A 27,956-nucleotide genomic window follows, 5' to 3' on the forward strand; every position below is an offset into this window, starting at 1 on the left:
ACAAAGAGTCCTGCCAGCAGAAAGGTTTTTACCAAAAATGAGCACTTGTCCAGAGCCACCAGCCAGGACCACAGCAGGGCAGATCCCTCTTGGCTCTTCCCTGTACGCTCCTGGGATTTTTCACGCTTAAAAAATGGTAGCCTTGGACTGTGAAGGGTACAGCTGAGGACACAATGCCCTCAGCTACTCTTCCCACAAGCATCTAAAGGGGCCAATAAGGGAGATGGGGACAGACTTCAGCAGGGCCTGTTCTGATAGGACAAGGGGTGTTGGTTTTAAACTAAAGGAGGAGAGATTCAGCTGGACATGAGGAAGAAATTGTTGCCCCTGAGGGTGGTGAGAGCCTGGTCCGGGTTGGCCAGAGAGGTGGTGGATGAACCATCCCTGGAGACATCCCAGGCCAGGCTGGACGGGGCTCTGAGCAACCTGAGCTGGTGAAGATGTCCCTGCTCATGGCAGGGGTGGCACTGGGGAAGCTGGGGAGGTCCCTTCAACCCAAACCATCCTGTGATTCTGTGTAGATGAGGTCCTTAGGGACATGGTGTGGAAGTGGAGTTGGCAGTGTTGGGTTGAATTCAATGAAGGTCTTTTCCTACCAAAACTTCTACAATTCTATGATATCCCTGGCACTAAAGCTCCCATAGTAGCTCTGGCATTTGGAACTTCACCCCTTGGAACTTGCCTTCAACAGCCTGTGTTTCTGGGTTGCGGTAGGTGAGGGACGCTGCCATCCCAAAGGCATAGCCGCTGACACACGATGTCACCTCCGACGCGGTGAGCGGGAGCGGGGAGCGGGTTGTCCGGTTAATCAGCCCTGGCATCTTCCTGGGAGTCTGTTGGTGACAGGAGGGTCACCTGCAGAGAGCTGGGGAGAGGTGCAAGGGTGACAATTAAAGAGGAGACCCCAAAATGCTTGTGTGCCCCCACCAATTCATTTTGGTTCCTGCAGCCCTGAGGACAGAATGGTGACAGATCCAGGATGGGAGGAGACCTGGGCTTGACAGCTTCACTGGTGGAGATGGAGAGCAGACCCTGGTGGGAGGACACAAGGCAAATGCTTGCCCCAGGTCCCCTCCAGCACTTGGCAGGGGGCTCAGATTAAAGCCACCTGGCGGTGACAGGCAGCCCCAGAGGTCCATGTTGCCGTGGTGGATCCGACATCCCATCAGCTCCCACACCCACCTACAGCTTGAACCTGGGCAGAATGGGTTAATGGTATTTTTTTGGCTCTCCTGCATCTCATTATCCTCCAAATTGACAACTTTCTCCAGGATAAGACTATGACCCTGAGAGCTTTCCTTGTTACATTTCAGGGTGGTGGCACAGCTCTGCCCTGCATCTCCAGATCCCTTCCCCAAAGGCTGACTCATCCCTCCCTTCCCTTCACCGAGACACTCAGATGCAAAAAGCGGCTACTTCTGCCAATTACATTGCAACTCTTCCCCCCAAGCAGGTTTTCTTCTGTTCCAGCTCATCTCCCGCCAGACCTGGGCTTTCAAAGGAGACCTTTCAGGTGGTTCTGGGGCCACATCCAGCTCCCCTGGGGCAGCAGGAGAAGTTGCTAGGCAGCAGTTCTCCCTGCCTGGCTCTGCGATGCTTTATGCAATGATTTACAAGGCCCAGGAGGAGCCAGCAGCAGTGAAATACATCAGTTTCTCATTCCCTAGCTGTCCTGCCTTATTAAAACCACCTTTATATGCAAATGCCACGGAAGATGCGAATGGCAGACATCAAGGCCATGAGCTTGCTGGCCGTATGGGCAGGAAAATGGGTCTAAGGGAGGAAAAAGAGAGAACAAGGGAGAGCAGCCAGGGCACCTGAGCAAATGAAACAGCGAAGGAGAAGATGGAGGGTTGTAACCCAAGGCACACTCCGGATTCCCAGCTAACGACCTGATTTAATCCTCTCCTTCCCCTGCAAAGGGTGCTCGTGCGAGGAGCTGCCCAGGGGTATCGGGGGATGCTCGGGAGATGCAGGAGCATTTCCAGCTCAGCTGCTCCGGCATGAGATGCCCAGAGCCATGCTAACGCGGCTTGTAAAGTCAGCAGCTGGCAAGAGTTCACCTGCTCCAGGGAGAGATAATGAAGGTTGTCTCGCTGCCGAGACATGGCAGAGGCCATCAAGATATCGGGAAGTGATTAAATGCCAGGAGGAGGAAGAAGGAGGGGGAGATTATTTTGACTTAGGGAAGAAAGCGAGCAAGAAATACCAAGGGGAGGTTGCTCTCTGCCAGCTAGGCGCAAGGGGGAATTCATTAGAGGGCTGTCTGACAGGTGATTTCGAGCTCCAGGAGCGTGACTTTGGCCTGGCAGCTCGCTTGGTGACTGATGGCAGAGCCACAGTTGGGATCGCAGCCCCTCCTTGCCCACACAGTAGTTCAGGATGTGCTTCCCACAGGATTTCTGCATCCCCCAGCCCAGCACGAGTGTTAAGGGACCCTGGGTGGGATGCAGAGCCCTGAGCCGTGTGCTCTATAAAGCAAAGCAGCAGAGTTGCACCTCTCCTGCAGCTCGGATGAGCCCTACACCAGCCCTGCCTGCTATACCAGCTGCAAAAACCATCCTACAAGGACTGGGAGGACTGGGAGAGGTCTTCCTCACCGCTTTCTCCCTTTGCTGCTCCTTGCAGATCGTGTCAGCAACGCCATCAAGTGACTGCAGCATGGAAAGGGAATGAGAGCAGGGGCAGAGCTGCCATCTCTGTCCTGTGCCCCCCAGGAACCCGAACCAGCCCCCACCAGCATTTTCCCATCCTGCTTTGTTGCTCTGGGACCTGCACCCAGTCTCTGCCCAGGGCTTGGACCCTCAGGATGGGAACAGGAGGGACTTCACATCCCCAAAATTACCAGCATTGTAATTTTTTTCCCTTGCATTGTAAACACTCTTTCCTTGACAATCTGCTCCTCTTCATGGCCACAGAGGAGGGAATGGCACTGGAAACGTGCTCGTCCCACTCCAGGTTATACCCCCGGCCAGATTCTGTGCAGGATTTACTGATACTGTGGACGGCCCTGGTGATGTACAGAGCTCTGCTTTGAAGCACAGACCCACTGCAACACACAGGCTCACCTGGAGCTCGCACCGGCTGCTCCACCTGCCCCAACACACAGGTTGGGGCTGGATTTTAAAGAATTGGGCTGGAAAAGCGGGGTTTAGTGCCTGAAAAGAGGGTGTGATGCCTGGAGAGCTGCTCAGAACTGCCTGGGTGCCTGTCTGTGTCTCAAAGCACTGATGTGCCACCAAAAAATCTGCTTTTTGAGCACGTGTAGTAAAGACAGAGGCAGAATAACGCTCTACTAAGGTGTATTTTCATGTGTTGAACAGAGCAAATCATGACATGAGCACACAGCCTGGCTTCTGCCCAGCTCCCAAAAGCAGGTTGGGGTCCCAGTAGTGCCACCACTACAGCATCCCTGGCACCCACAGCTTACAATGGGCCAGTAAGACCCAAATCAGACTTGGCAGGTGGGATAAAACGGCGGCACAGCCCCACCTGGCCCCGGTGTCCATTGGCACCCCCAGTTGCTTTTGCCCCCACCCAAACACAAATGCAGCTGTGTGAAAACCAACACTGGTGCCACAATTTGTGACAGAGGCATTTTTGGGCTGCCGAATCTCTGCACCCCACTACTGTAACCTCTCACCAGCCCCAACTGGGTTCCCTTGGGAAATGTCACCTCCAGGTCCAAGCCAGACCTGGGTCACAGCCGCACTGCTCGGGGGGTGACTTGTTTTTTCAGCAGCTGGGTAAAAATATTCCTTCCACTTCATCTGTATCAATCAACACTGACATCCAGTGGCTTGCCAGGATGATTACAGCCAGCGTGCCTGGTGGGGATGGACAGATGTACAGCCCTGGACAGACAGACCACTCCGGCCACTGGCAGGGTGCCTGTGATAGAATCACAGAATCATTTTGGTTGGAAAAGCCCCTCAAGATCATCGAGTCCAACTGTTCCCCCAGCCCTGTCCCTGCCCCGTGTCCTGAGAACCTCATGTCCGTCTGTCCAACCCTCCAGGGATGGTGACTCCAGCACTGCCCTGGGCAGCCTGTTCCAATGCCCCACAGCCCTTTGGGGAAGAAATTGTTCCCCAGATCCAACCTCAACCTCCCCTGGTGCAACTTGAGGCCGTTTCCTCTGCTCCTGGCGCTTGTTCCTGGGGAGCAGAGCCCGACCCCCCTGGCTCCAAGCTCCTTTCAGGCAGTTCAGAGATCAGAAGGTCTCCCCTCAGCTCCTGTTCTCCAGCTGAACCCCCAGGTCCCTCAGCCGCTCCCATCACACTTGTGCTCCAGCCCCTCACCAGCTCTGTTCCCTTCTCTCAACTGTCACCCCAAACCTCTTCACCAGCATCTCTAGCACCTGCTCGGCTGCCTACATGGGGAAGCAAATTCCCATCTCTTTGTAGAACCAAGACAGGAGAAGCCCTGTGCTTCCCAAAAAGCTTTTGGGGCTCTCAATTAGAGCCACACTTTGGTGTTACCCCCCAGTTCACAGGGGCAGCTCGGCTGGAGGACCCCACGACTTCACCCCACAACAGCCACAGGTCACACTTAAGACAAGTGGGACCCCTCCAGCCCCTCTCTCCCAAACACAGGGCTCGAGCCTCACCAGGGGACTGGGATTGACCCCCACAAAATATTTCTAGGAAGCAATAGAAACAAATGGGGTCTGAAACAGCACACGCAGCCCTCTCCTGTCCAAGCTGGCTTTTCTGAGCCCCTGCATGGGGCAGGGAGGAGGGCAGCACATCCTGGAAGAGACGTGGATCCACCATGTGGGAACCTCTCGTGAAAAGCTCCAGGAGCTGTTTTCCTGTCTCAAAACACACACGGGGGGGTGTCCCATCTGCTAGGAAAAGCAGCAAAACAGCTGCTGTGCTTCACCCCAGAGCCGCTGTGGGGGACAACGGGGGTACCCTGCGGTGACAAAGGGACAGAGGGACATGTCCCTTTAGGACAGCGCACCCCAAGGCCTTGGATATGGAGGCTGTGGGGAGCACCCTGTTGAGAGGGCACCCAGAAAATGCAACCTGGCTGCCCCTTCCCAGGGTGATGCAGCACCAGGTTGAGGTGTGATTGACAGCCAGATTTTGAGGACTGTCAATCACACCCCTGGCAGGTGCCTTGGGCTGTCAGTCTTGCCCCAAAGCTGGGCCTCAAGGACCATAATTCCTGTCTCTAGAGTCGTCAATCACATCCCTGGGCAGAGAGCACTTCTGATACAGGGTTTAGTTAACCCCTGCCTTGCTGGGCTGCATGGGAGATCTCTGGGCTGAGTCAGAGAGGGAAGTCTTAGCCCAGACACCCTTCGGCTGGGCTAAACATGCCACAGAGCCACCCCACACCTGGGACACATCCAGAGACACGCTGGGGACCCAGGAGAGCACAGCCCTTCTCCATCCACCCCTGTCCTGCCCCAGCCAAGTGATTGCAACCCAGGTCCTTGGTGCTTTCACCCTTCTGGGGGGCTCAGAGTCCTCCTTCCTTCCCCAAGGAAGGGCTGGGATATCCCACCCGGCTGCTCAAGACAGCAAAAGCCTGTCACCCCCAGGATTGTCCCCCCCATCCTTTGCTTTCCCTGTCCCTTGCCTGCAGGGAGATGAAGACAGTCGCTATGAATGTCTGTAAAATTTTGGGGAGGAGAGGGATGCTCAGGGGCTCATCATCCAGCTGGAAAAAAAAAAAAAGGCAAGGCAGGGAAGCAGCAGCTTGCAAAGTGTGGGCTTGTGCCTGCAGAAATATTATGACAAGGATTTTTTTCACAGAGCGGCTTTGTGCTGAGATTGTGCACAGCCTGGGGAAGTAACAGCCCGCACACACACGCACACGCACAGACAGACACACAGACACACACCCCTGCAGAGCACACACAGCCCAGCCTGCGAAAAAGGTGCGGGAGCAACTGGAGAGTAGCCACTGCTTTTTTTCTTACCTTTCCTGGAAGAAGAGAGAGGAGGAGGAAGAGGAGGAGGAAAGGGATGGGGGGGATGGAGCAACTTCACCCGCTCCTGCCAGTCCCTGAAACTGCCCGCAGCTGGGTTTTGGGGGGGCAGGAGGGGCAGGAGAAATCCCGAAGGCAGCAGGCACAGCTTCAGACTGCTTTTGTCTCTGAAAGACACCGAGAGACGGAGATAAGGAGAGAGACGGGAAAAAAAAAAGAAAGGAGGGAGAGAGAGCAAGCGCCAGGGCTTGGGGTGGGGAGCACTGCACAACAGCCACCTCAGCGACCTGTGGCATTTGTGTCCCCCCCTTGGGACCTCTGCATCAGGCGGGGGATGCTGGGGCTGCCAGGGATGCAGGGGCTGCCAGGGATGCTGGGGCTGCCAGGGATGCTGGGGTGGTCCATGGGGTCTGGGATGGGGAAGGGGGTTACCTACCCGGCCGCAGCAACACGTGCCCCCCCGTGCCGAAGCTCTGCCCAGGAGCCAGGGAGGATTTTTGGGTTCCCGGAGCGAGCAGCCAGCTCCCCGCTGCTGAGCGCGCACTTTGCGGAGCTGTTTGGGTGACCATCATTAAGTGGAGCCATTTGTTTTGTCAGGGAGGTAACCATGACAATCACCCTGTACACACACCGCTGGCTCCTCCGCCTCCTCCCCTCCTGCTCCTGGGGAACGGCAGAGGGGCAAAGCCCCCCCGGGGCAGAGGAGATGCCCTTGGGGTGGGCGAGTTGGCAGAGAAAGGGGGATGCAAACTCCTCTCACCGATCACCACAACTTGCCTCCCCGGAGTGGTATTTTCCGCAGCAGCTGCTGGAAAACCCATCCCCTCTCACTTCTGTCCTCCTCTTCCTCTTTTAAAAACAGGAAAGCATCCTAAAGCCACACAAAATTTGGGTTTTCTGCAACCCTAGGCCAGATCTCCCCTCTTTTCCCCCTTGCTGTTGTCTTCTCTGCTCATCCAGCCTTTCCTCCCAAAGCCCCTCGGTCTGAAGGGAACCCTCCCCACAGGCAAAGGGGAGCGATGCTGTCACCGCGGGATGTGCTTGTGCGGAATATGGTCCCTGCCCCAAGCAGTTTACATCTATACACAAGAAAAATGACATGCAGATGAAAGGGGAAACTGAGGCAGCAGGAAGGGCCTGGCTCAGAGCACGCAGATGGGTAAAGCTCCTCCCCATTGCTACCTAAATTCGGTGCTAAAGATGCTGCTGCTGCCAGGCACTTCGCTAGCATGGAAAATATCACCGTCTCCCTCGAGAGGGAAAGCTCTCCAGCACAGCAGGGATCTGCAGCGGGACAGAGGACTTTTGCCCCACCTCGTCCTACGCAGAGACGTGGATCCACCCACAAATCTGTCTGGTTTGTGTCTCACCAGTAAATCCACCAGCAGGTCAAGTGCCTAAACTCACCCACCGGGCTCTGTGACAAAGCATCTCCTCCATGTGCCCTTTCTGTCTGCATTCAGATGAACCCACAGCATTTTCTTGCACTTCCTCGTCTCTAAGCTGCACGGCCATGTCATAGGAGAACCGGGGTGACCAGATGGACGGTGTTGCTAATGAACCATCGTGTCTTCACCAAGAAGGACGTGCTTTAGGGGAAATGGCAAGAAACTTCATGAGCAGACACCCAGTCAAGAGTCTTTCCCTTAAGCCCAGCTCCCAGGGGCTGATTTAAGCCCTGAAGCTTGAGAATTTATGGTTCTTGCTAGACAAATAAGTCAGCCATGGAGAAGCCCACGTGCCGTGTTTCCAGTGCCTGGTAAAATGTTTGCTTACTATGGGTTTTGGCTCCTACAAAGAAAATAACATATGTCAGGAAAATGCTGGGATTTGTACCAACAGATCTGGTGGCTGCAGAGTATTTATTTGTAAAACAGAGCAGGATCCGACATGGAGGCTGAGGCAGATGTGAGACTTCGGGAGAACCGAACCAGAGGTGTTTTAGGGGGAAGAAATGGCGCTGAAGGTGAGGTTGCATCGCCAAGAGTATCAGTGTCATGGTCAAAAGTGCAGCTCACAAGGGTCTTTGTTCCTCCTCATCCTCTCCAGCTTGGCCATACCTGGGGGTGTTCAGCTGGAGAAGAGAAGCTCCGGGGAGACCTTATTGCAGCCTTTCCTTACTTAAAAGGGGCCAATGAGAAAGATGGGGACAGACTTTAGCAGGGCCTGTTGCAACAGAACAAAGGGTGTTGGTTTTAAACTAAAGGAGGGGAGATTCAAGCCGGACATGAGGAAGAAATTGTTGGCCCTGAGGGTGGTGAGAGCCTGGCCCAGGTTGGGCAGAGAGGTGGTGGATGAACCATCCCTGGAGACATCCCAGGCCAGGCTGGACGGGGCTCTGAGCAACCTGAGCTGGTGAAGATGTCCCTGCTCATGGCAGGGGTGGCACTGGGGGAACTGGGAAGGTCCCTTCAGCACAAACCCTTCTGTGATTCTGATTCTATGAACCCCACCATCAATAAGAGGAGGCAGCAGCTCAGAAGTCAGATGTGCTGCAGCAGGGACATAAATGAAACACGGATCTGAGGAGAGGACAAGCTAAAAATAGACTTTGAGCTCACCAAAGTCCCATCTCATGGCTTTACTCACCCAGGGGTTGATAATAACCGGTGGTGTGCAGCATCTCTAAACAGTGAGGCGCTGCAGAGGAGTATTTCCAGTCCTGTTTTATGCCTGGGACTTGCCCAGGTGAGTTAGGGACAAGTTCAAGGGCATCCAGCAGGCGGTGGCCAAGCAGAGGACAGGATTTCCCAGCCCGTTCATTATTCAGCTCACTCACGCTTCAATATTACACGAGTACATGAGCTCAGCGCTCTGGTGTTTGCTCACAGCCTGCGTCAATGGGAGGTTTGGGCATGATAAAAATGTTTAAAAAGACCAAAAAAAGACCGATCCTAAACCAAATCTCCTGTCAGACGGAGAGCGTTGAGCATTTCTCATTATCTCTGTGTGTAAATGCAGGAATGTTGTGGGAAAACCAAAATAAATCGCCTTGTTGGGAGATGGTGATAATAAAAAGGGATAACGCGCGGCTCGGCAGGGATGTGTGCGGACAAAACGCCTGTTTGGTGGGTAAGAACCACTGTTAATTCCAATGAAATTCCAAAGTGCAACATCTGCCCTGCCAAGAGCTTTAGTTCCAGCACAACCAATATCCACCAGTGAGGGGAATTAAGCACTTATTTTATGTTAAATTAATCCAAACGTTTATTTCATGTTTTAAATGAAATGGTCTTAGGGACATGGTTTAGTGACAGTGCTGGGATAACTGTTGGACTTGATGATCTTGAGGGTCTCTTCCAATCAAAATGATTCTATTATTCTATTCTATGAAATGATAAATATTTAATTATAGGGCAGCGGAGTCTCCAGCAAAAATAAGGACCCTGTGTGAGTGGCTGAGCACACACACTGAGAACCCACCCCCGAGGGAGAAAAGGCTTTTCATGTACAGAAAACACAACATAAAAACACCCGCTTGTGCCTCCAACAGTCCCCAGATCCTTGAAAATCCCGAGAAATCATCGCAGCTGAGGGAGAGGATTAGAAAGGAGGGTTTGGAGGGATCTGCCTGACCACGGGCAGTTCTCGTTCCCCGTGCCTCGATTTCCCCACCTCTAAAATGGGTCTAATCCCCATGGCATCTCCCCACGGGAGGTGTGTGTCCCTGCAAGAAAACATCACACTGGGAAGCACGAGCATCTCTTACTTTCTGTGCCTAAAGTGCCCGTTGGCCTCTGGGACTTCTCATATTCCTTTTTATTTTTACCCTAGTTAATTAATTAATGCCTCAGACTTGCTTTCAGCTGCCTGCTCTGTTCCCATTGGAAATCCCCTTGCGTTCGGCTCCTGCGTTCAGCATCCTCCTGGGTGTCACGACGAGTTGCCATGGAAAAAAAAGCCGTGATGTCACCTCTGCAAATAAAACTGTCGGATGTCGAAGTTCACACGTGTGGCTGGGGAGGGGGATCCCGACCCTCTCACCTCTGAAAAGGAATTAGATGGATGGGGGGAAAGCAACAGACAATAATACTGGATAATTACAGGTTTTATTTGGAAGGAAAAAGTTAAAAAATCACAGAGAAGTGCAATAGTGAAGGGTCCGGTCCTGCCTGGGTTAATGCACCAATAGCAGCAAAACTGCATGAGGTCTGGACAAGATTTCTTGTGCACAAGAAGAAATAACAGCTCAGATGGAAAGTTTCAGGCTGTGGGAGCAAAGAAAGTGGCTCTGTGTCTTCATTAAACTGCAGGGTGAGTATCGAGATGAGGAAGTCACCATCAGCAGGGGAACTTCTGGCTGACGCCCACGGGCTTGGCCATTTTACTAGTCTTGCCGCATATCATAAAAATACAAATTAAAACCCTCCTCGAGGGCTGTTCCTTCCGTGCAAGGTTCAAGGAAGCACAGACGCCGAGCAGGGAATGACAGCCCAGCGAGGAAATCCCGCAGGCTCTTCCCACGCATCTTTCATTTCTGCTTCCCCTTCTTCTCACCTTTATTCCAGGGGCTTTAAAGACCAGGTTTGATGTTGAGTCTAAGCCGGCTCCTGCCTTCCAGCAAGAGACGGGACACAAACGACTCTTCCATGTTCCTGCCACTTCTACACCTCTGTGACTCATTCTACAAACTTGTTTTTCCACCTGCATCTCTGTTTCGGAGACAGAAAGAGCTGCAGTTCCTTCGCAAAAGTCACAGCCCCACACCACAAAGGGGTCCAGGCCCTGCACCATAGAATCACAGAACTGTTTTAGTTGGAAAAGCCCCTCAAGATCAAGAGCTCAACCACAACCCACCACGGCACTGCCCCGTGTCCTGAGAACCTCATGTCCGTCTGTCCAACCCTCCGTGCTTGGGATGGTGACTCCAGCACTGCCCTGGGCAGTCTGTTCCAATGCCCCACAGCCCTTTGGGGAAGAAATTGGTCCCAGATCCAACCTCAGCCTCCCCTGGCGCAACTTGAGGCCGTTTCCTCTGCTCCTGGCGCTTGTTCCTGGGGAGCAGAGCCCAACTCCCCTGGCTCCAAGCTCCTTTCAGGCAGTTCAGAGATCAGAAGGTCTCCCCTCAGCTCCTGTTCTCCAGCTGATCCTCCCAGGTCCCTCAGCCGCTCCCATCACACTTGTGCTCCAGCCTCTCACCAACTCTCTCAACTCGTTCCAGCACCGGCCCAACACCCTCTATTAAACACCGCTTTGTGGCCCCGGAACGCGCCGCTCCCGGAACGCTGAGCCCGCGGCCGCGGTTCCCGCCGGGCCGGGGCGGTGACTGCGGGCGGCGCAGGCGCGATCCCCGCGCCCGGCGCCATTGCAGCTGCTCCCGGTGAGCCCCGGTGCCACCGACCCCCCGGCCCGGCCATGGCCACCGACTCCTGGGCACTGGCCGTGGACGAGCAGGAGGCGGCGGCCGAGTCGGTGAGTGGGGAGCGGGGGTGGCCGGGGGGACCCGGGGTTCCGGGGCTGCGCTGCCGCCCCCGCCCCCTCACAGGAAACACCGAGCGCCGAAAAAACCCCTTTTTCTCCCTATTTTCTGGCGCATCCAAGGCGTAGGGAGGGCCCTGTCCTTCCCCTTCGCCCGGGGCCCTGCTGGCAGCATCGCTTCGGGGTGTGCATGGGCCTAAAGTCTTTCTTTAGGAGTAAAAAAACCCCTTTCTTCCTATTTTTTTAAAAATAATTCCCCCTTCTTCTCGTTTTTTGGGTCTCCAAAGGGCAGGGAGGCCCCTGTCCTTCCCCTCACCCCGTGTCAGACACAGCCCCGCTTTAGAACGGATCACTGAGCATGCAAATATTCATCCAGAGGCCAAAAAAAATCCATTTTCTCTCAATTTTTGGAGACAAGATCTACATTTTTTTAAGGTGTTGGGTATTCTTATTTTCCTGAGGTGCTCAAGCACTGCCCTGTAGCATGGAGAGCATGAACTCAGCCCCTGGACTTGCAGGGAGACCCTCAGGGCTCTCCCTGTCGTGTTTCTGGGGTAAAACCAACGCACGCTGGGATGGCCCTTGGCTCCAGTTTCCATCCTGGAATGTACGTTTTTCTCCCATTTCCAGTCAGATAAACTATTAGGGAGTGGAGATGCACGGCCAGAAAACAAACCCCTTCTCCACGTCACCCTTACACCTTAGAAAAAGTGATATTTGTTTTAAAACTCTTGAAAACAAGAGCACGGATTTTCACCGTGCGATAGCAGTAAAATCTGGAAACCTTGACGAACGCGCCGGTTTTCCCGGCCAGTAGTAAAATGCTGGTGTGGCAGCCTTTGAATCACTCTGATTTTGTGTTTTTCCTCGCTTGCAGTTGAGCAGTTTACACCTGAAAGACGAAAAGACCAAACCAGACGCCAACGGTGAGTTACAGCCGCTGAAATGGTCCTAGAAAGGGCGCGATGTTTTCCCATGGGAGCGCTGCTGGTGAAGCATAAAGCTGAGATTAAACAGCGGCGTAGACTAAATATCTGGCCCGCGTGCTTTTTTTTGGTTGTGTTTTGCTGTATTCAAGGAGCTTTGCGGGCAAAAATCTGTTGGTGTGGTTGATAAACTGCAGTTTGGCCGGACAGAGCACGCGGTAACTTGGGTTTGTTTTGCGCGCTGATAGAGCAGAGTTCTCAACAGGAAAATGAGCTGGTTTGTAGCTTTTCCCAGAGTATTAAAAAGGTAAAATGTGGTGGGCGTGGGCTGCCTGTGAGGCCTGACCCCCTCCAAAAAATGTCTGTGTTTAATTAAGGTGCTGTCATCAAGGCAGATGACAATGTAGAGAAGACGGAGGACGAGGAGAAGGGTAAGTGCCGATTAATTTTGTACGTACTTAAGTGAGTCTGCCTTATGTATCAGGATGGATGATCTTGTCTCCTACCCCAAGGACTTAATTATCAGACATTGTCCTTCCTCCGTAATATTTTTAAAGCCTGTAAAAAGTTGGGAGAGTCGTGGATTAGAGTGGAGAGAAATAAGGGAATAGCAGTGTCCTCAAGGGCAGGACGGGATACAGGAGCGGTTGGAGAACCTGGAGCTGGAATTACTGTAGCAACCAACATGTTGCTTGTGTGAAATGGCTGTTAAGAGGTGGGTAGCGGCTCTAAATCCTTCAGAAGGTGCCTTCAGAAAACAGATTTATTAGTAAGACCCCGAAGCGCAGCAGTTTTGATCTCACTGGTCCTTAGCCCTTGCTGTGTTTCAGCCCTGGGATTTTTCAAAGTACCTTTTGTCCTCAAACTTCCCTTAAAAAGAAAACAAACAAAAAGGTGGCCGCCCACATGTCGGATAATAGTGAGGTTTAAGAGGTTTTTAACCCTGTCCCACCTGCCAGGCAGAGTTCTGTATCTGCTAAGGTCTTGCTTGCTTTGCTTTGTCTTCCTGGATATGAAACAGGAATCTCTGGGATATCCTGACAGATGTCTTGCTCAGGAAGCTTTGGCTTTTTTATGCCATTGTTCTCTAATAGAGAATTCAATATTTAGATGCATCTCATGCTCTTTGACTGGCTCAGTCATGCAGCATTTCAGTGGGAGCGACACCTGACACAGGCCGTGATTTTATTTCTTTTCCTTTTTTTCCTCCCTCCTTTTTCCACAGAGGACAGAGCTGCCCAGTCCTTGCTGAACAAGCTGATCCGCAGTAACCTAGTGGACACAACAAATCAAGTGGAGGTGCTGCAGAGGGATCCCACATCCCCTCTCTACTCCGTGAAGTCTTTTGAGGAGCTGCGACTGTAAGTCCTGTTACATTTCCTGGCTACGTAGATGATAATGCTTAAAAGTGCACAGGGTTCTTTTTCAAGTTACTGGAAATTTGTCATTAATAAATTAACATATCATTTATTGTATGATTTAAATGCAAGGAGAATTATTTTATCTTGGTGTTATGGGAAGGTTTCCCCCTGAAACAACTTGTTTTAATTCCTGGTCTGTGTAGAGCTAGCACCGTTTTTACAATCAGCTCTGGCAACACTATTTTGGATTTTAATGTATGGCTTTTGGCCTTCAAATGTACAGTGAGGCTTGTGTGTGATAAAGTGAGACCTTTTCTGTGTCGGAGGTGTGGTTATTTGGCCACCGGTTCTCCAGCAGACGCGGGAGGTTCAGAGCATGTGTTCCAGCAGCACGGCGATGTTTTGGAAAGCACGAGATTTGTTTTACCAGCAGAAGTAATGAACACAACCGTCTTCTGTTCCTCTTCTGTGAGGGTTATTTGTGGAGGTCCAACAGCAGGGAATAGTCCGAAGGGAAAAGCTTATCTCTTCTCTGTCAGCGATACTGGATTTATGTACTACTAGTGTTGGTATTTTCTGACCCTTCCTATTGAATACCAGTGGACCTTTAGAGTGACGACAGCTGTATTTAAGGCATGACAGATTTATATATATATATTTTTATGTGCTGAAGAGCCTGTGCTGTTGGGATTCTTGTTGGTTATATTGATGATCTCGGTTTTGTTGCTCTTTTGCAAGCTCCACGGGGAAATGGGAGCTGTGAAATGTCAGGATGTCGTTTCAGTTTGTTAATGGTAGTGGCTGAATGTCTACAAAAAAACCCTGAGGTCCTGTAGTGCCTGTTAGACTAATTCCCGCCTTTCAAAAGCCAAACAGTCCCAGTGAGTTAATGATGGGGGGAGCCAGACTAATTTAGTCTTCATTTTGTTGTTATGACTTGGTGTATCCTTGGCAACTGTTGCAGCATTGGGCTTTGTACGTCCTTGCTTCTGAGCAGCACAAGGTTACGTTTTCAAAGAGCTTTTGTTCCAGCCATCATCTGAAAGCAATATATGATTTTTAAAAAGCACGTTGGGCTGAATAGGAAGTTCTTAACAGCAAAAAATGGTGGGCAGGAAACCTGTAACCTGCGCTGAAAGGAAAGCCCTTACTGAGCAGCACTGAGAGCAGTCCAGTGAGCGCTGGGAGGTCATCGGCTAAGAGTTTGCTGGCACCGTAACCTGAATTTTAGGTTGTCCTTGGATCTCCTTGCCTACACAAGTGTCTGCTGAGACGAGGAAGCTCCCTTGAGAAAAAGCATTTGAGGACATGCCTCGATTTGAGCACTGGGTTATAACCACAGGTGTAGTCCCAGTAAACTAAGCTTATCACTCATTTACCAGTTTTATGTGCTAAGACAAGATCGCTCTGGTGTTAAGATGTCAGTTTGTCTTACAGAATCCAGCATGACTTACTGAAATCCTTGTAGTGATTCCACAGTATTACACTTCATTCTGTTCTTCCTCTACTGAGGTTGCTCGGTCCCGTATTTGAGTCTTCAAGGAGTGATAATTTTGGTGCTGAGATTAGCCATGGCTGAGGAAATGGGATTGGCCTAAAGGGCAGGATTAATGTTCTCTGCTCAGGGATTCCCGGGATTGTCTGAAAAGCTGCTTTAGAACAAGAACCCAGCACTTGCCTCCGAGCTGTGACAGCCGATTTTCCATGTGAAAGGCTGATTTACCAAACTGAGGGGTTTTTGCTAACTTTCTGCTGTCACTTGTAGCTTCCAGGCACTGATCGGAGTCGCGTCACTGGTGCGATTAGAAAGAGGCAGCTCTAGGTCTGCTTGCAAGGGTTTTTCTCAGCTTTTTGTACACAAGTGAAAACCAAATGTACTTTAATAGGTTACGGTATGAGAACTCTTCTGTTTTCAGGAAGCCACAGCTCCTGCAAGGAGTCTATGCCATGGGCTTCAACAGACCATCTAAAATACAAGAGAACGCCCTGCCCATGATGCTTGCTGAACCGTATGTACACATAATTCCTATTCCCGGTATAGGAAGGATCTGAAAGATTCGATGTGCAGGGGAGGATGGCGATGGGGTGAAAGTGTTGCCGTGTCCCGGTGTTTCTGTGGTCACAAACTATGTGACAGCAGCCCTGGATTTGTCCTTTTCCTAGGGCTGGCACTGAACATGCAGCACCGCAGCGCTCAACAGGGTGAATCCCATTTTCCGTGTCGGTGTAGGGAAAAATAATAAGACTGCAATGGCACATAGCTCCAGAAATCCTGGCGGGGTGGGAGCAGCTGAGATGCTGCGGTGCCTGCGTGGCTGCTTTTCCTCTGAGCTGAAATGTCTGAAATGTTAAGACACTAGGGGGAGATGTGCAAAATGGAAAAGTACTGCCAGATAATCGCAGTTTGCCTTCCAAATCTCCATCATCAAGCTGAAAGAGAGAGTTGGTAGAGGGCAGAAACTAACTTCTGCCCCATTAGGCACCAGTCCGGAGCGGTGGTAAATCTAAAAGGTATTAAAATGCCACTCGCTGCGTTTTGTTTCTCGTTCAACCCCATGAACACGCTGTCCGGGTGGTTTGTCTGGTTGAGCTCACATCTGGTGTGTGTTCTGCAGCCCACAGAACCTGATCGCACAATCTCAGTCCGGTACTGGCAAGACGGCTGCCTTTGTCCTGGCCATGCTCAGTCGTGTTGAACCCGGGAACAAGTATCCACAGGTGAAGTTTCTGGGCTGTGACTGGTTTTGGGTGGTTTTGTTGTGGTGCAGAGCTGGGCTGGGCTTTTCTCGAGACCTTCAGTATTAAATTCAGAGCTTGATGAACTCATCTCTGTGATGCTGTTTATATATAATGTGCCTTTAATGCAAAAGACGTGGAATTTGGTCACAACTTGTCCTATTCAGTCCGTCCTGTGCGTCACTCAGGATACCATTGCACTGTGAGGAGTTCAATGGGGGGGGATATCATTCTAGAAGCAATTAAATCGAGAAACATTGCGGGCTGAAGGGGGTTAAGTAAGTGGAATTTGCGATGGAAAGTATCAGTGATAACAGAGCAGAGAATGCCCAGAAAGGGGCTTTTGTAACCCGATTTCTTCCTGAGATGTTTGAGCAGTGTTATTAAGGCTACAATTCTTTCCTTAAAAAATGCTGTTCCTGTCTCTTGTTGGTCATCTCAGACGCATTATCCCTCTGTCCCTCCAGTGTTTGTGCCTTTCCCCAACCTACGAGCTGGCACTTCAAACAGGAAAAGTGATTGAACAGATGGGAAAGTTTTATCCGGAGCTGAAACTTGCCTACGCCGTCCGAGGCAATAAATGTGAGTAAAGCGAAACGGTGCTGGTAAATTGGATGCAATACAGAAAATGAACAATCAGCTGGTGGAATAGGCTGGTTTGGAGAGGGGCAGCGCGTTTCAGCGTCTGCTCAGCCATCTTAGGAAAACTTTCCTTTGTGTCCCGGCAGTGGAGAGAGGTCAGAAGATCTCTGAGCAGATCGTGATCGGCACACCCGGCACTGTGCTGGACTGGTGTTCCAAACTCAAATTCATAGATCCCAAGAAAATCAAAGTGTTCGTTTTGGACGAGGCTGACGTGATGATAGCAACCCAGGGCCATCAGGACCAGAGCATCCGCATTCAGAGGTAAGGACTCTGCGTACGTTGCCCGAGGTGATTTTTGTTTCTTTCGGTTATAGCCGTTTCATAACGTAGGGACAGCAGGACTAGATTCTTGACCGGTGTCTTCACCGATAAAGCAACAAGATTAAAATGATATATTTAGCCCTAATCCAGATGGTTAATAGAAGTGGAATGTCAGGGGATGACAAGCAGTTTCATTTTCTTACGGCATAAAAAGCCTGTCCCTGGAGCAGGGTTTATTCATTCTTTAGAATGCAGGGCTGGATGCCAGTGGTCCAAGGGGGAACAATCAGGTGTTGCTCAGATCAGCGTTAGTCTTCCCAGCCACAATAACTGGTTTTGAGGTTATTGTTCTGCTTTGCCCGTAGCATTTAATCCCATCAGGATATCAGCGGGTGACGGCGTTGGGTGGGAACCCTGCCCATTTTGCTCTCTCTCTTGCAGAATGCTCCCCAGGGACTGCCAGATGCTTCTGTTTTCAGCCACTTTTGAGGATTCCGTGTGGAAGTTTGCTCAAAAAGTTGTTCCTGACCCAAACATTATCAAACTGAAGCGAGAGGAGGAGACGCTGGACACGATTAAGCAGTATTACGTTCTGTGCAATAACAGAGACGAGAAGTTCCAGGCTCTCTGTAACATCTACGGCGCAATCACCATTGCCCAGGCCATGATCTTCTGCCATGTGAGTCCTTTCGGGGAACGTTAGTCCCAACAACCCCGTTAGTGTCTGCTGGTGCTAAAAACCTGGCAGGCGTGCTTTTCAGAAAGAAAATGAGAACAGGAATTGTCCTTTTCTTTGGCTTTTCTGGCTCTCTCTTTGAGTGAAATCTTGAGAGCCACGATAGCCCCAGCTAGTTTGTTTTTCTGGGTAATTTTCATTTTGGAAGTCCTCTGAAGCAAAGATCAGAGTAATGCAGAGTTTTCCAAAACCAAAGTATTACTCAGAACTACCGACAAAAAAACCCCACACAATACAAGCAAAACCCTGAGGTTGGAAAATGGATAAAAAATAGGGCAGAATGAGGGATGAGAAAGTCTTGTCATTCTGTAGCCGATACGTTATTTCTCCTGGGAGTCCATTTCCCTCGGGTAATTGGTAATAAACCTCTGGGGTCTCGCTATGAATCATACTGGAACTGCTTTTTTTCTGGAAGCCACCATAACTCATAATAAAAAACCCCAGTGCTGACAGCACCAGAACAGCCCCGCAAAGCCAGCTCAGACAAGATAAAACCTGTATTTGGATTGCGCTGCACTCTTCTGCTTTTACACTGGTTTGAGAGGCAATAATATCAGGCATAATTGGAGCTCAGGAAGTGATCATAATTGGCAACTGTGTAAACCAAGACTGTGCAGAGCGTCTCTTGGATTTCGCTGTGACATTCAGCTCTAACCCTGCCATTTTCCAACCTGAGTACTTTTATTTTCTTGACAATGCTCTTGGATTTTTAGTGTATGTGTGTAATCCCACATAGAGTGAAAGCTGAGCACCAAGGAAACACATTCTTTTTCTGTGGGTTCCTATGGTGGCAGACACACATTTTCCTATTTCTGATATGAGAGCTGGGAGCGCAGTTTTTAATCAAACAGGTGGGTGCAGCTCTTAGGAGCCGTTTCCTTTTCAGACGGAAAACCTGAGCAGCCGCGCGGCTTCCAGCCGACCCCAGAGAGGTTTGTTCCCGCTTTATACCGTTAAACCTTTCTCCACAAGCCTGGCTTTGTGTTTTAGACCCGGAAGACGGCGGGCTGGCTGGCGGCGGAGCTCTCCAAGGAAGGCCATCAGGTGGCATTGCTCAGCGGGGAGATGATGGTGGAACAGAGAGCTGCTGTGATCGAGCGTTTCCGAGAGGGCAAAGAAAAGGTGCTGGTGACCACAAACGTCTGTGCCAGAGGTAGGACACGGCAGAGCGGGGCCGAAGCAGCAATTCCTGCAGTAATACACCATTTGCAGAATGAATTCACATCCTCAAGTGTTCCAATCTGGACAAATTAGGGGGTTTTAAGTAATTTCTGATTGTGTCTGTGCATCTAAAGGTGCCTGTGAGCAAACAGAATTAATTCCTTGTGGGCCTCCTGTAGCTTGAAATGCAAAAGTCCATCCTGGGAGAGTTTTATGCCTCTGGCACTGAGCTTGGCTTGTACTGCTGACCCTCAGTGTTTATTTTAAAATAAACATGTTCTGAAATGCAGAAATCTGAAAAACAGTGAACTCCAGTAGGAATTTGTGTTGCAATTTGGCATCCTAGAACAGTTGAGTACTTGGTTTAACTGTAGTTGTGTCATCTGATGCTTTTTTTTATCAGGGATCGATGTAGAGCAAGTCTCTGTTGTTATCAATTTTGACCTTCCTGTGGATAAAGATGGAAATCCAGATAACGAGACTTATCTGCACCGGATCGGGCGCACGGGTCGCTTTGGGAAGCGAGGGCTGGCGATTAACATGGTGGACAGCAAGCACAGCATGAATATTCTCAACAGAATCCAGGAACATTTCAGTACGTACTCTCAGACTTTCTTCTTTCTCTCAAATTAGACGTTATTTCTGCAGAATTTTGCCAAGCTGTAAACTGAGCAGATCGTTATTGAGCCTTAAACTGATGGTGGAGGAGAACGTGAGCGTTTTGTGTAGTGTCACTTGGGCTTGTGAACTGTGACATGGAAATAAGTCGTTTATTTGATGGATAGTCCTTAAAGTGGATGTTCAGAGATGGGTAAGATTCAAATAATGGGTAAGATTACAATAACTGGATGGGCCTTTAATAAAGGAAAAAATTATGTTGTAGTTTTAAAACTTGACCGAACATTTCACAGTTAAACCTGAACTCAAGAGCAGCTAAAAAGAGCAGCTTTCCCTTCTCTGTGTTACGAAATCTGATTGATTTTCTCATCTTTTCCCAGACAAAAAGATAAACAAGCTGGATACTGATGACTTGGATGAAATAGAGAAGATAACTAACTGAAGCACAGCTGCTGGAACTGGTGTGTCCCCTGCTGTGGAAGCTCTCCCACTACAATTGGATCCGCGTTCAGATTGGCACGCCTTGCGCCTAGTCCCGCAGAGGACTCTTTAAGATACAAGTACACAAAAATTACCTCATTTAAAAAGAAAAATTGCAGTCGGACTTCAAATTGTGCAACTATGGGGAGGAAGAGGAAATGTTTACAGAAGCTTTTAAAATTTCTTAGTTTAGCCTTAAAACGGGAAGTTCTTTTGAATTCTAAGAAATGCACTTGCCAAAAAAATGGGCAGTGTGTGATTACCTGAAACAAATTTTTTAAAAGAAAAGCTTTATTGCCTTTAATTGGAATAAAGTTCAGCATGAACCTGATCGGTTAAAATTCAACAGCCAGATATATGATGGAGATAAAAAAACAACACAAACCAAGGCAGCTGTTTTTTGGCTAAAAACTCAACTTGTACAAAATAGGATGTCATTCTCTCTGGCGCTCCCCTGAGCTCTCTAAGCCTCATTTCTGGCTTCCTGGTGGATTTCCCCTGCTTTTCCTTACGTAAATTGTCCTGAGGATGTCTCCAGTAGCTCATACTCGCAAACACAGGTGCCGTGTTGCTTTTGCTGGGCAGGATTTTCTTTTAATTTATCTTTGGTTTGTTAGGCCGCTGTACGGAACGCGGTGCTGATGTGCTCTAGAAATTCATCTGAAGCCTTTACCGTCGCCAAGGTTTAGGTAGGTGGGGAGGGAGGGGAAGTGTGAAGGGAACTGTACTAATTAATGTTTGGAATAAATTGACCGTTGGAGTGGGGGTCGGTCACCTTTAGGCAGGTGCTGCCAGTTCTAAGATGCTGCTGTGAAGCTCGGCGTGAATAACGTCCAGAGCTGCTGGGCTTCACCGATGAGTAAAAGAAATCAAAATCATGATAGCTTGTATTGACCAAAAAAAAGAAAAAAGAAAAAAAACCCACAACTTTTCGAACACCAAATTTACCTGTTACATTACATTTCAGTACCAGAGTTTTGAGTTCAAATTGCTCAGCCAAATTGCAGACGGGAAGCGCTCCACTTCCATCGTGCTCAAAACAGGTCGGCGGTCCCTCGCCCCAGGGCGATCCTTGCCGGAGGAGGAAGGATTTGCTTCATTCTGTGCTCGGGTTTTTGGTTGGGTTGGGACCATTCTCGTGCGCACAGCTGAAAGCCTGCGGGTTGTTCCCCCCCCAGCCCGGTTTCCAGGAGAAAAGGAGGCTCCTGAACTAGATCTTTAGGGTGCACAGTTCTTTTTTGGGGAAAATAAAACACGGGACACGCGTGAGCAGCCATCGGCTTGCTACTCAGTGCAGGAATCACTTCAAAACAAATGTATAAATTGTAAATTTAACTAGGAAATTTTCTTTGCAATTTTGGCCATCATATTCTGTTCAAAGACAGGAACATGGATCCTTTTACCAAGTAAAAAAAGGCTCATTTAAAATGTACCTAAAATTTTAGGAAATTGTGCACCCTTTTATCAATTTGTATAAAGGCTTTAGTGAAAAAAAAAAACTGTTAAAATTAAACTTTTTGTATTCTGGGGTGTATCTATTTTTATTCTGTTGGAAACCTATTTAAAGTGGCAGGTGAGTGAGTGCTTGCGTGTCGAGTGGAAGACTTGTTTCAATCACCTACTTTCCTAGTACAGCAGAATGACCTCGTGACAGCAGAGTATTGGGTTGAATTGTCATGAAAACTGCTGCTGGTCCTGTGTGCTGTTTCTAATGTACTTTTAATTGGAATAAAGAACACATACTGAATGATGCCTCTGCTTGCTTCTCCTTTAAATACCTTGTTTAAAAGCCTTAGGTAGGGATGTTCCAAGCCTGGAGTCCCAATGAGTTTTCCATTTTTGACCTCGGAGCATCTCGTGACTCAACTTCACCTGATTTAATGCTGAGATTTTTAAAAGCTTCTCCCAAAGCAGCTTGTTAGATGATACCACACGATAAATGAGGTCAGGTAAATCCTGTTCTTCCTCCCCGCAGTGTTTCTTGTGCCGGACTGGGCAAAGTTGCTGCCAAGACCTCCCCTGTGTCCCCACAAGATTTCTGAAGAGAAGAAAAATAGGGAGAAAAGAGCTTTTTTCCCTGCATTGTGCTAGATCAAGACTTAGTGTGGTTTTCAGACAAGGAAAATCATTAAAATGCACATTTTTGGAGCTGCTGTAGCCTTGGGTGAGTTTGTTAGCGTGGCAAATTCCTTCAGCTTTACCTTAAATGAAGATATTCAGGAGGAACATCCTCCAGCACGGGAAGTGCTGTCCACTGAGATCCAAGTTGCTTTTATTCTTCTGGGTTTTGTTAAAGCGTCGGCCCCTGTTCGCTCTCAGAGCTGCACGGTGGTTGCTGCGCCTGCTTGGAGCTGCTTTTTGGTTTTGCTGCGATCTTGTATTGAATGCAGGATGGAGGTGCAAGCTCCAGGGAGGAACATGCAAGGTGGTTGGAGGGGCAGCTCCCCATCCCCAAGGGATTTGCCATCCAATTAACAGCATTTCTCAATTAATGGGAGATGCGACGGCCAAGCCTCCAGTTCACAAAAATCATTTGAAGTTCAAGTTTTGGCCTAAAAGGTTTTTATTGATTGTGCTACCACACAGGAGGAAAACACTCGGAAATGGCGAAGTAACATAGTACACACAAAATCTGAAGGGAATTAACCACTTAACACTGAATGAAACACAGAAAACGGTTCCTGTTCCTGAAACAAAGCGAAATACTTGGCTCCCCAGCGAGGTTTGATTAAAGACACCCGTATTTTGTGGTGTCCTGGTCTCCCTGAAGACGCTGGGATTGCTCCTGTGCAATTAGCATCACCCGCGGCAGGAGGTAACGAGGTTTCATCAGGGACCCTTTTTCGGAACACTTGCTGTAGAAAGAGATGCTGTGCTTGCTGTCAACACCGGCACCGGTTTTGCACTGGTCTGTCTTGGTTTGGCAGTTAAACTGAGGTTAAAATACCCTTGGGTTTGACTCAAAATCATTAACGCTAGCTCAGCTCTCTGGCAAGTGTTGCGTTTTTTGACCAGGTTGACTTACTGCCTTTGAACCAGAAGAATCCACATTAGAAACCTAGAAGATTCTTCTTTTAGCACGAGCACATTGTATTGATCAAAAACCTGCCCTTAGACAGCCATTTTTTAATGATGGTTTAGTAAAATATGGTTCAGCAAAATATGGTTTACTGCCTGAGCCAATTCCTCCATCAAATCCAATTAATATTTGTTTTAATTTACACTTTCTTTCTTGGACTAACTCATTTCAGTGTAAAGGTGTTAAATGGAAATATTTTGTAACATTCTGTCTTAACTATCCATCTATTCTTACCTATGGATCACACGAGCTGAATGAAAGAGAGAAAACCAAGCAGAAAATCCTGCTGCTCACCAACACAGCCAAAATAAGAACTATTTGTTCTTAAAAAGATGACGTAGTCGCGCTTAAAAGCTGCGCCGAGGTTATTCCAGAAAGAGCTGAGCCCTCACAGCTCTAATACCATCGATTTTACGACTTAATACTTCACAGTAATCCATTAATGTGTTATTACTCTTATTTCTAGATATTTTGGGGGTTTCATCTCCTTTTCAGTCACTCTCGAGAATAAGGTGCTTTAGGATGTTGATGACCTACTGAAGATGCTCCTCCAGAGTAGAACAGTTCCCTTTCTACCGTCCCAAAAGGTGCCTCTGCACCTGGATTTGCTCTGGGAAGCGGCACCTTCGTGAAATACAGACAAGGACAAGGCGAGAAGCCTCAGAAACTTCAGTTTTCAAAGAAGAAAATCAGCAATTTAAAAATAAAATAAAGAAGGCCAAAGGCTGGTGGTGCTCAGGGAACGTTTTGTGATGGCACATGTGAAAAAAGACGCAGTTTCTGTCGCAGGTATAAAGACCTGAAACACTATTTGAACACGTATACACAAATCTGCTTCACAGAAAGTTTTTGGAAGCTGGCAAGATGAAGTCAGCCCAGAAAAGGTCAGAATTTCAGGTTTTTAGAAGGAGGAATACATCCCACTCAGCAGAGCGGCCCAGAGCGGCGTGGAGGCATCTCCATGCGCCTAAAGATCGGTGTCGTGCTGCTCTTTCTGTTGGATGCACAGCATGGATTTGTGGAGAATCCCACAGTCGTGGAGGGACCTGGTAAGGTCAGAGAAACTCCTCCGGGGCACCTCCATCGTTTCCACACTGCAGCGTTTGTATTTGGCTGCTGTTTTCTGTTCCGCCACGGCGAGAACGGTCTGGAGACTGTCGGTGGGCTTGAAATGATGTTCAAATCTCTGACCGGAGGGAGATCGAATAGCGAGCAGCAAGCGTGACTCTTTTTGCAGCGGCTCTTCCAAACTCAAAGCTGACATCAAAGGGCTTGCTTGTCTCATTTTCCTTCCTGGCTTTGCAAGGGGACGCTGTGCACGTGAGCCTTCTTCATCAGGGCCATCGATTTCTGGCATCACGCCGGCAGATCCTTGTTCTCCAGAAAGAGTTTTGATTGTCGGAGCGTCCCCATGCCCCGAACTCACTTTCAGTCGGTCAATCTGTTCAGTCACGGCTTCCACGGCGCTGCTCCCCGCGCCTCTGCAGCCGATGGAGGGGAGCACCCTGTACTTGTTGAGGGAAGAGCAGCTCCGCAAAGGCACCTGCTGCAGGAGCCCTGGGATTTCCTCCGGAAACACATGGCTGGCTGGGAATCCCCGTTTTGTGGATGATTCTCTCTGCCTGTTCGCTAATTCATGGGGAGCTGCCGGTGGCGGGGGGGGTGGCACTCGGTAAGGACAAGCTTCCACGCTCTGAGAGCAACTCAACCTCGGCCTCGTGCGTCCCTTGGCAGACTTTGGCCGGGTGACGTGCATGATGAGGGTGTTTGTCCACCAGAAAGCGGCTGCTGTGCTGGAAGGGAAGGAGCGGTGAGACGGTGGTAAGTTCAGAAGAGCTACTGTGGCCATTGCTTCTCAAGGCACCTGCGGACGCAGTAGCAGAGGGAAACGTTACAGGAATTGGCCACAAAGCTTCTAAAGAGTTTCATCTCCCTACAGCTCCCATGTCTGTGCTCTACAACAGCTAATAATAGCAATAAATCTGGCGTATTGCCGTGTGTGCAGGCAGCAATCCTACGGTTCAGTAACGGCTGAGTCAGAGACGGTGGGATATGTGTATTTATAAGCGCTGGCTTTGTCAGGAATCATTTCAAGCTGACCCAGAGCATCGGGAAGTCGCGCCCTTCCCAACTTGAAGAAACTTTTTGATGGAAAGAACAGAAACATTTTTTTATCTGAAGCTCGAAACTCAGTGAAAATGGGAGATGAGTGAACTTCAAAGCACAGAGCTGGTCCTTTTGCAGCTCCTGCAGTGAAAGGTTAAACTCCCGTTGCAGACTTTTGGGTAAGACTGACTGTACTTCACTTTTTAAAAATCTCTGAAGACCTTTGAGATTGAATAAGGCTGATTCGATACAGAGAAACCCATTCTGGTTTCTCCTGTGACCAAAAGCTGCGTAACAGAGATCAGCATTAACCTCCACTGAAGATGAAGCCATACTTTGCTGTGTGCTTCCCAACTTAAGCTGAGCTCAGACAACTTGTACTTTACCAGGACAAAACAGGCCAAAAGCCCAGATCAACGGGCCACAACCTCACAACAACATTTTGAAGAAGTTCAACGGGGTCACACACCTTCTCTTCCTTTTCTGTGGTTTGTGTAGCAGGATTTGTCAAGGAGGGGCGGAACATGTTGATTTTTATCACTTGGCATTCTCTAGTAATGATAAAATTGGACTCGCCTGCTGCTCAACACCCCAAACCAAACAAGCAGAAGGAAACTGCCACTGTGGTTGTTCCACAACCTTTTGCCAGTGATGTGTCAATGTGTTTCTTAACGCTTGGTTTCTCCTCCACCGCTGTGAAATGGAAATGCTCAGCAGCAAACCAAGGTGGTGCAAAGCCAAGGCAGAGTCCTGACAAAGCTGCTTGGAGACACCTGTCCCCCTGCCAGAGCTACGGACAGGGACACTCTGCCCAAGTGACACACGGAGTTTCCAGGGAGCCTGTGGGAGGGGATGTGTGCCTGTCATGTGCTGCCTCTAACAAATAAACTCTAAGGCAACAAGCTGCAGTTGGGCACCCTCTGAAGAGGAATGGCCAAGAACATCGGTGCACTTACCAGACATCAGCAACAGTTCAAAGAGTAAAAAGCCCTAAACAACCAACCAGACGGATGCCATGGCGGAATGCACCTAAGGAAGGATCTGTACTGCTGCAGGCAGGGTATATATTAGAGGTTTACCACGAGGAGCTGTTTTAAATACAGCACATTTATATTTGGGTTGGGATGGAGAACTGTTGTCAGGGAGGGCTGTGCCCACACGTGCCCCCGAACACGGTGACCCCAGGGTGTGGGAAGGCACGCACCCCAAACCCCTGACCCTACAGCACAGCCCTCAGCGGCCCAGCCCAGCCCCACAGCCAGGCCCTACTGCATAAACCGAGCCCCGCAGCCAGGCTTAGACCCTATAACCCACCTCCACAGCCCCATAACCAGGCCCCGGCCCCTCAGCCGGCCCCGGGCTCTACAACCCGGCGCACACAGACAGTTCCAGACCCTCCGGCCCGGCCTCACCTGCCACCCCAGGTCGCCCGCGCCCGCCGGGCAACAACGCCGCGTTACCAAGGCGACCGCCCCCTTTCCGGTCGCGCGCCAGGCCCCGCCCCCGCAAACCACCGAGATGAACCGGCCGGAGCGCCGCCCGTCCTGGTCCTCCAGCTGCCATGTGTCGGCCCGAGGGCCGGGCCCGGGTTCACCGAAGGACACAAGCGGGGTCGGGGGGGACGGACCTGGGCTGTGGTGTCCCCGTGCAGGCTCTGGAGTAGCGTCGGGCCTCGATGGTAGCGCGGAAGCTTCATCCTGAGGGGCACAAGGAGAGGGGGGTGAGGGAGTGGCAGCAGGGTCACCTCCTCACCTGCTGCTCCTGATCCCGGGTGTCCCCGTCCCTAACCCGGGAGCTCGTGTTCCTCCATCCCACCCAGAGGAAAAATCACACCATTGTCACCCCGCCTGAACACCAAAAGCCTTTCTTTTAAAGCCTGAGAGTTTAAATCTATGGAGTCAGTCCCTCTCCTGAGCAAAAGCAACACGTTGGGGACAAGGGGATTGGGTTCTGAGCCCCCATGACATGGGTTGGGTGGCGGTGTGACTGAGCAGCTTCACCTGAGCGCTGAGTGCAATCATTTTGGTCGGAAAAGCCCCTCAAGATCAGTGAGCACAACCGTTCCCCATCCCTGTCCCTGCCCCATGTCCTGAGAACCTCATGTCCGTCTGTCCAGCCCTCCAGGGATGGTGACTCCAGCACTGCCCTGGGCAGCCTGTTCCAATGCCCCACAGCCCTTTGGGGGAGAAATTGTTCCCAGATCCAACCTCAACCTCCCCTGGTGCAACTTGAGGCCGTTTCCTCTGTTCCTGGTGCTTGTTCCTGGGGAGCAGAACCCGACCCTTGGCACCCATCCCACCACCCAGACCATAAACCACCCCAAACCCAGCTCTGGATGTGGGAACACCCACGTCACGCTCACATTTCCATCACTCCCCGTTAATCCCTTTTTAAACCCGCTCCTAGTTAACCAGCTCCTTCTCCCACTACCAGCTGCCCACCAAAGGCATCAAGAAACAAGCCCATAAATATCTTCAGATAGCGTTCA

The 27,956-nt window shown here is 50.0% G+C and overlaps 2 protein-coding genes across 3 annotated transcripts; one reads left to right on the forward strand and one right to left on the reverse strand.

Annotated features, from left to right (window-relative positions):
* The first annotated feature begins 11,197 nt into the window (after positions 1 to 11,197).
* Positions 11,198 to 22,030, forward strand: LOC136111147 (ATP-dependent RNA helicase DDX19B). Its single transcript, XM_065855093.2, has 12 exons — positions 11,198 to 11,353; positions 12,237 to 12,285; positions 12,663 to 12,716; positions 13,511 to 13,646; positions 15,563 to 15,655; positions 16,262 to 16,364; positions 16,850 to 16,964; positions 17,111 to 17,288; positions 17,730 to 17,967; positions 19,015 to 19,177; positions 19,589 to 19,780; positions 20,184 to 22,030. The coding sequence occupies exons 1-12, from the start codon at positions 11,297 to 11,299 to the stop codon at positions 20,243 to 20,245; spliced, it is 1,440 nt and encodes a 479-aa protein (XP_065711165.1). The 5' UTR covers positions 11,198 to 11,296; the 3' UTR covers positions 20,246 to 22,030.
* UBXN10 (UBX domain protein 10) lies at positions 21,532 to 26,954 on the reverse strand. Of its 2 annotated transcripts, none has more exons than XM_065855160.2 (2): positions 26,881 to 26,954; positions 21,532 to 25,226 (listed from the first exon to the last, which is right to left on the reverse strand). In XM_065855160.2, exon 2 carries the CDS (start codon positions 25,209 to 25,211, stop codon positions 24,330 to 24,332), a length of 882 nt encoding a protein of 293 aa, XP_065711232.2. In that variant the 5' UTR covers positions 25,212 to 25,226; positions 26,881 to 26,954; the 3' UTR covers positions 21,532 to 24,329. The 2 variants fall into 2 exon arrangements, with proteins under 2 accessions (XP_065711232.2, XP_071654378.1); XM_071798277.1 differs by having other exon boundaries at positions 21,532 to 25,155; positions 26,881 to 26,943.
* Between the last annotated feature and the right edge of the window lie 1,002 nt (positions 26,955 to 27,956).

The sequence above is a fragment of the Patagioenas fasciata genome, chromosome 23 (genome assembly GCF_037038585.1).
Source record: "Patagioenas fasciata isolate bPatFas1 chromosome 23, bPatFas1.hap1, whole genome shotgun sequence".
Classification (NCBI taxonomy): domain Eukaryota; kingdom Metazoa; phylum Chordata; class Aves; order Columbiformes; family Columbidae; genus Patagioenas; species Patagioenas fasciata.

Bases quoted from the DNA above. Each gene is read 5' to 3' on its own strand.
- LOC136111147 (XM_065855093.2), top strand. From the start codon at position 11,297: ATGGCCACCGACTCCTGGGCACTGGCCGTGGACGAGCAGGAGGCGGCG. The intron at 15,656-16,261 runs GTATGTACACAT...TGTGTTCTGCAG, and splicing joins CCCATGATGCTTGCTGAACC to CCCACAGAACCTGATCGCAC. The intron at 17,289-17,729 runs GTAAGGACTCTG...TCTCTCTTGCAG, and splicing joins CAGAGCATCCGCATTCAGAG to AATGCTCCCCAGGGACTGCC.
- UBXN10 (XM_065855160.2), bottom strand. From the start codon at position 25,211: ATGGCCACAGTAGCTCTTCTGAACTTACCACCGTCTCACCGCTCCTTC.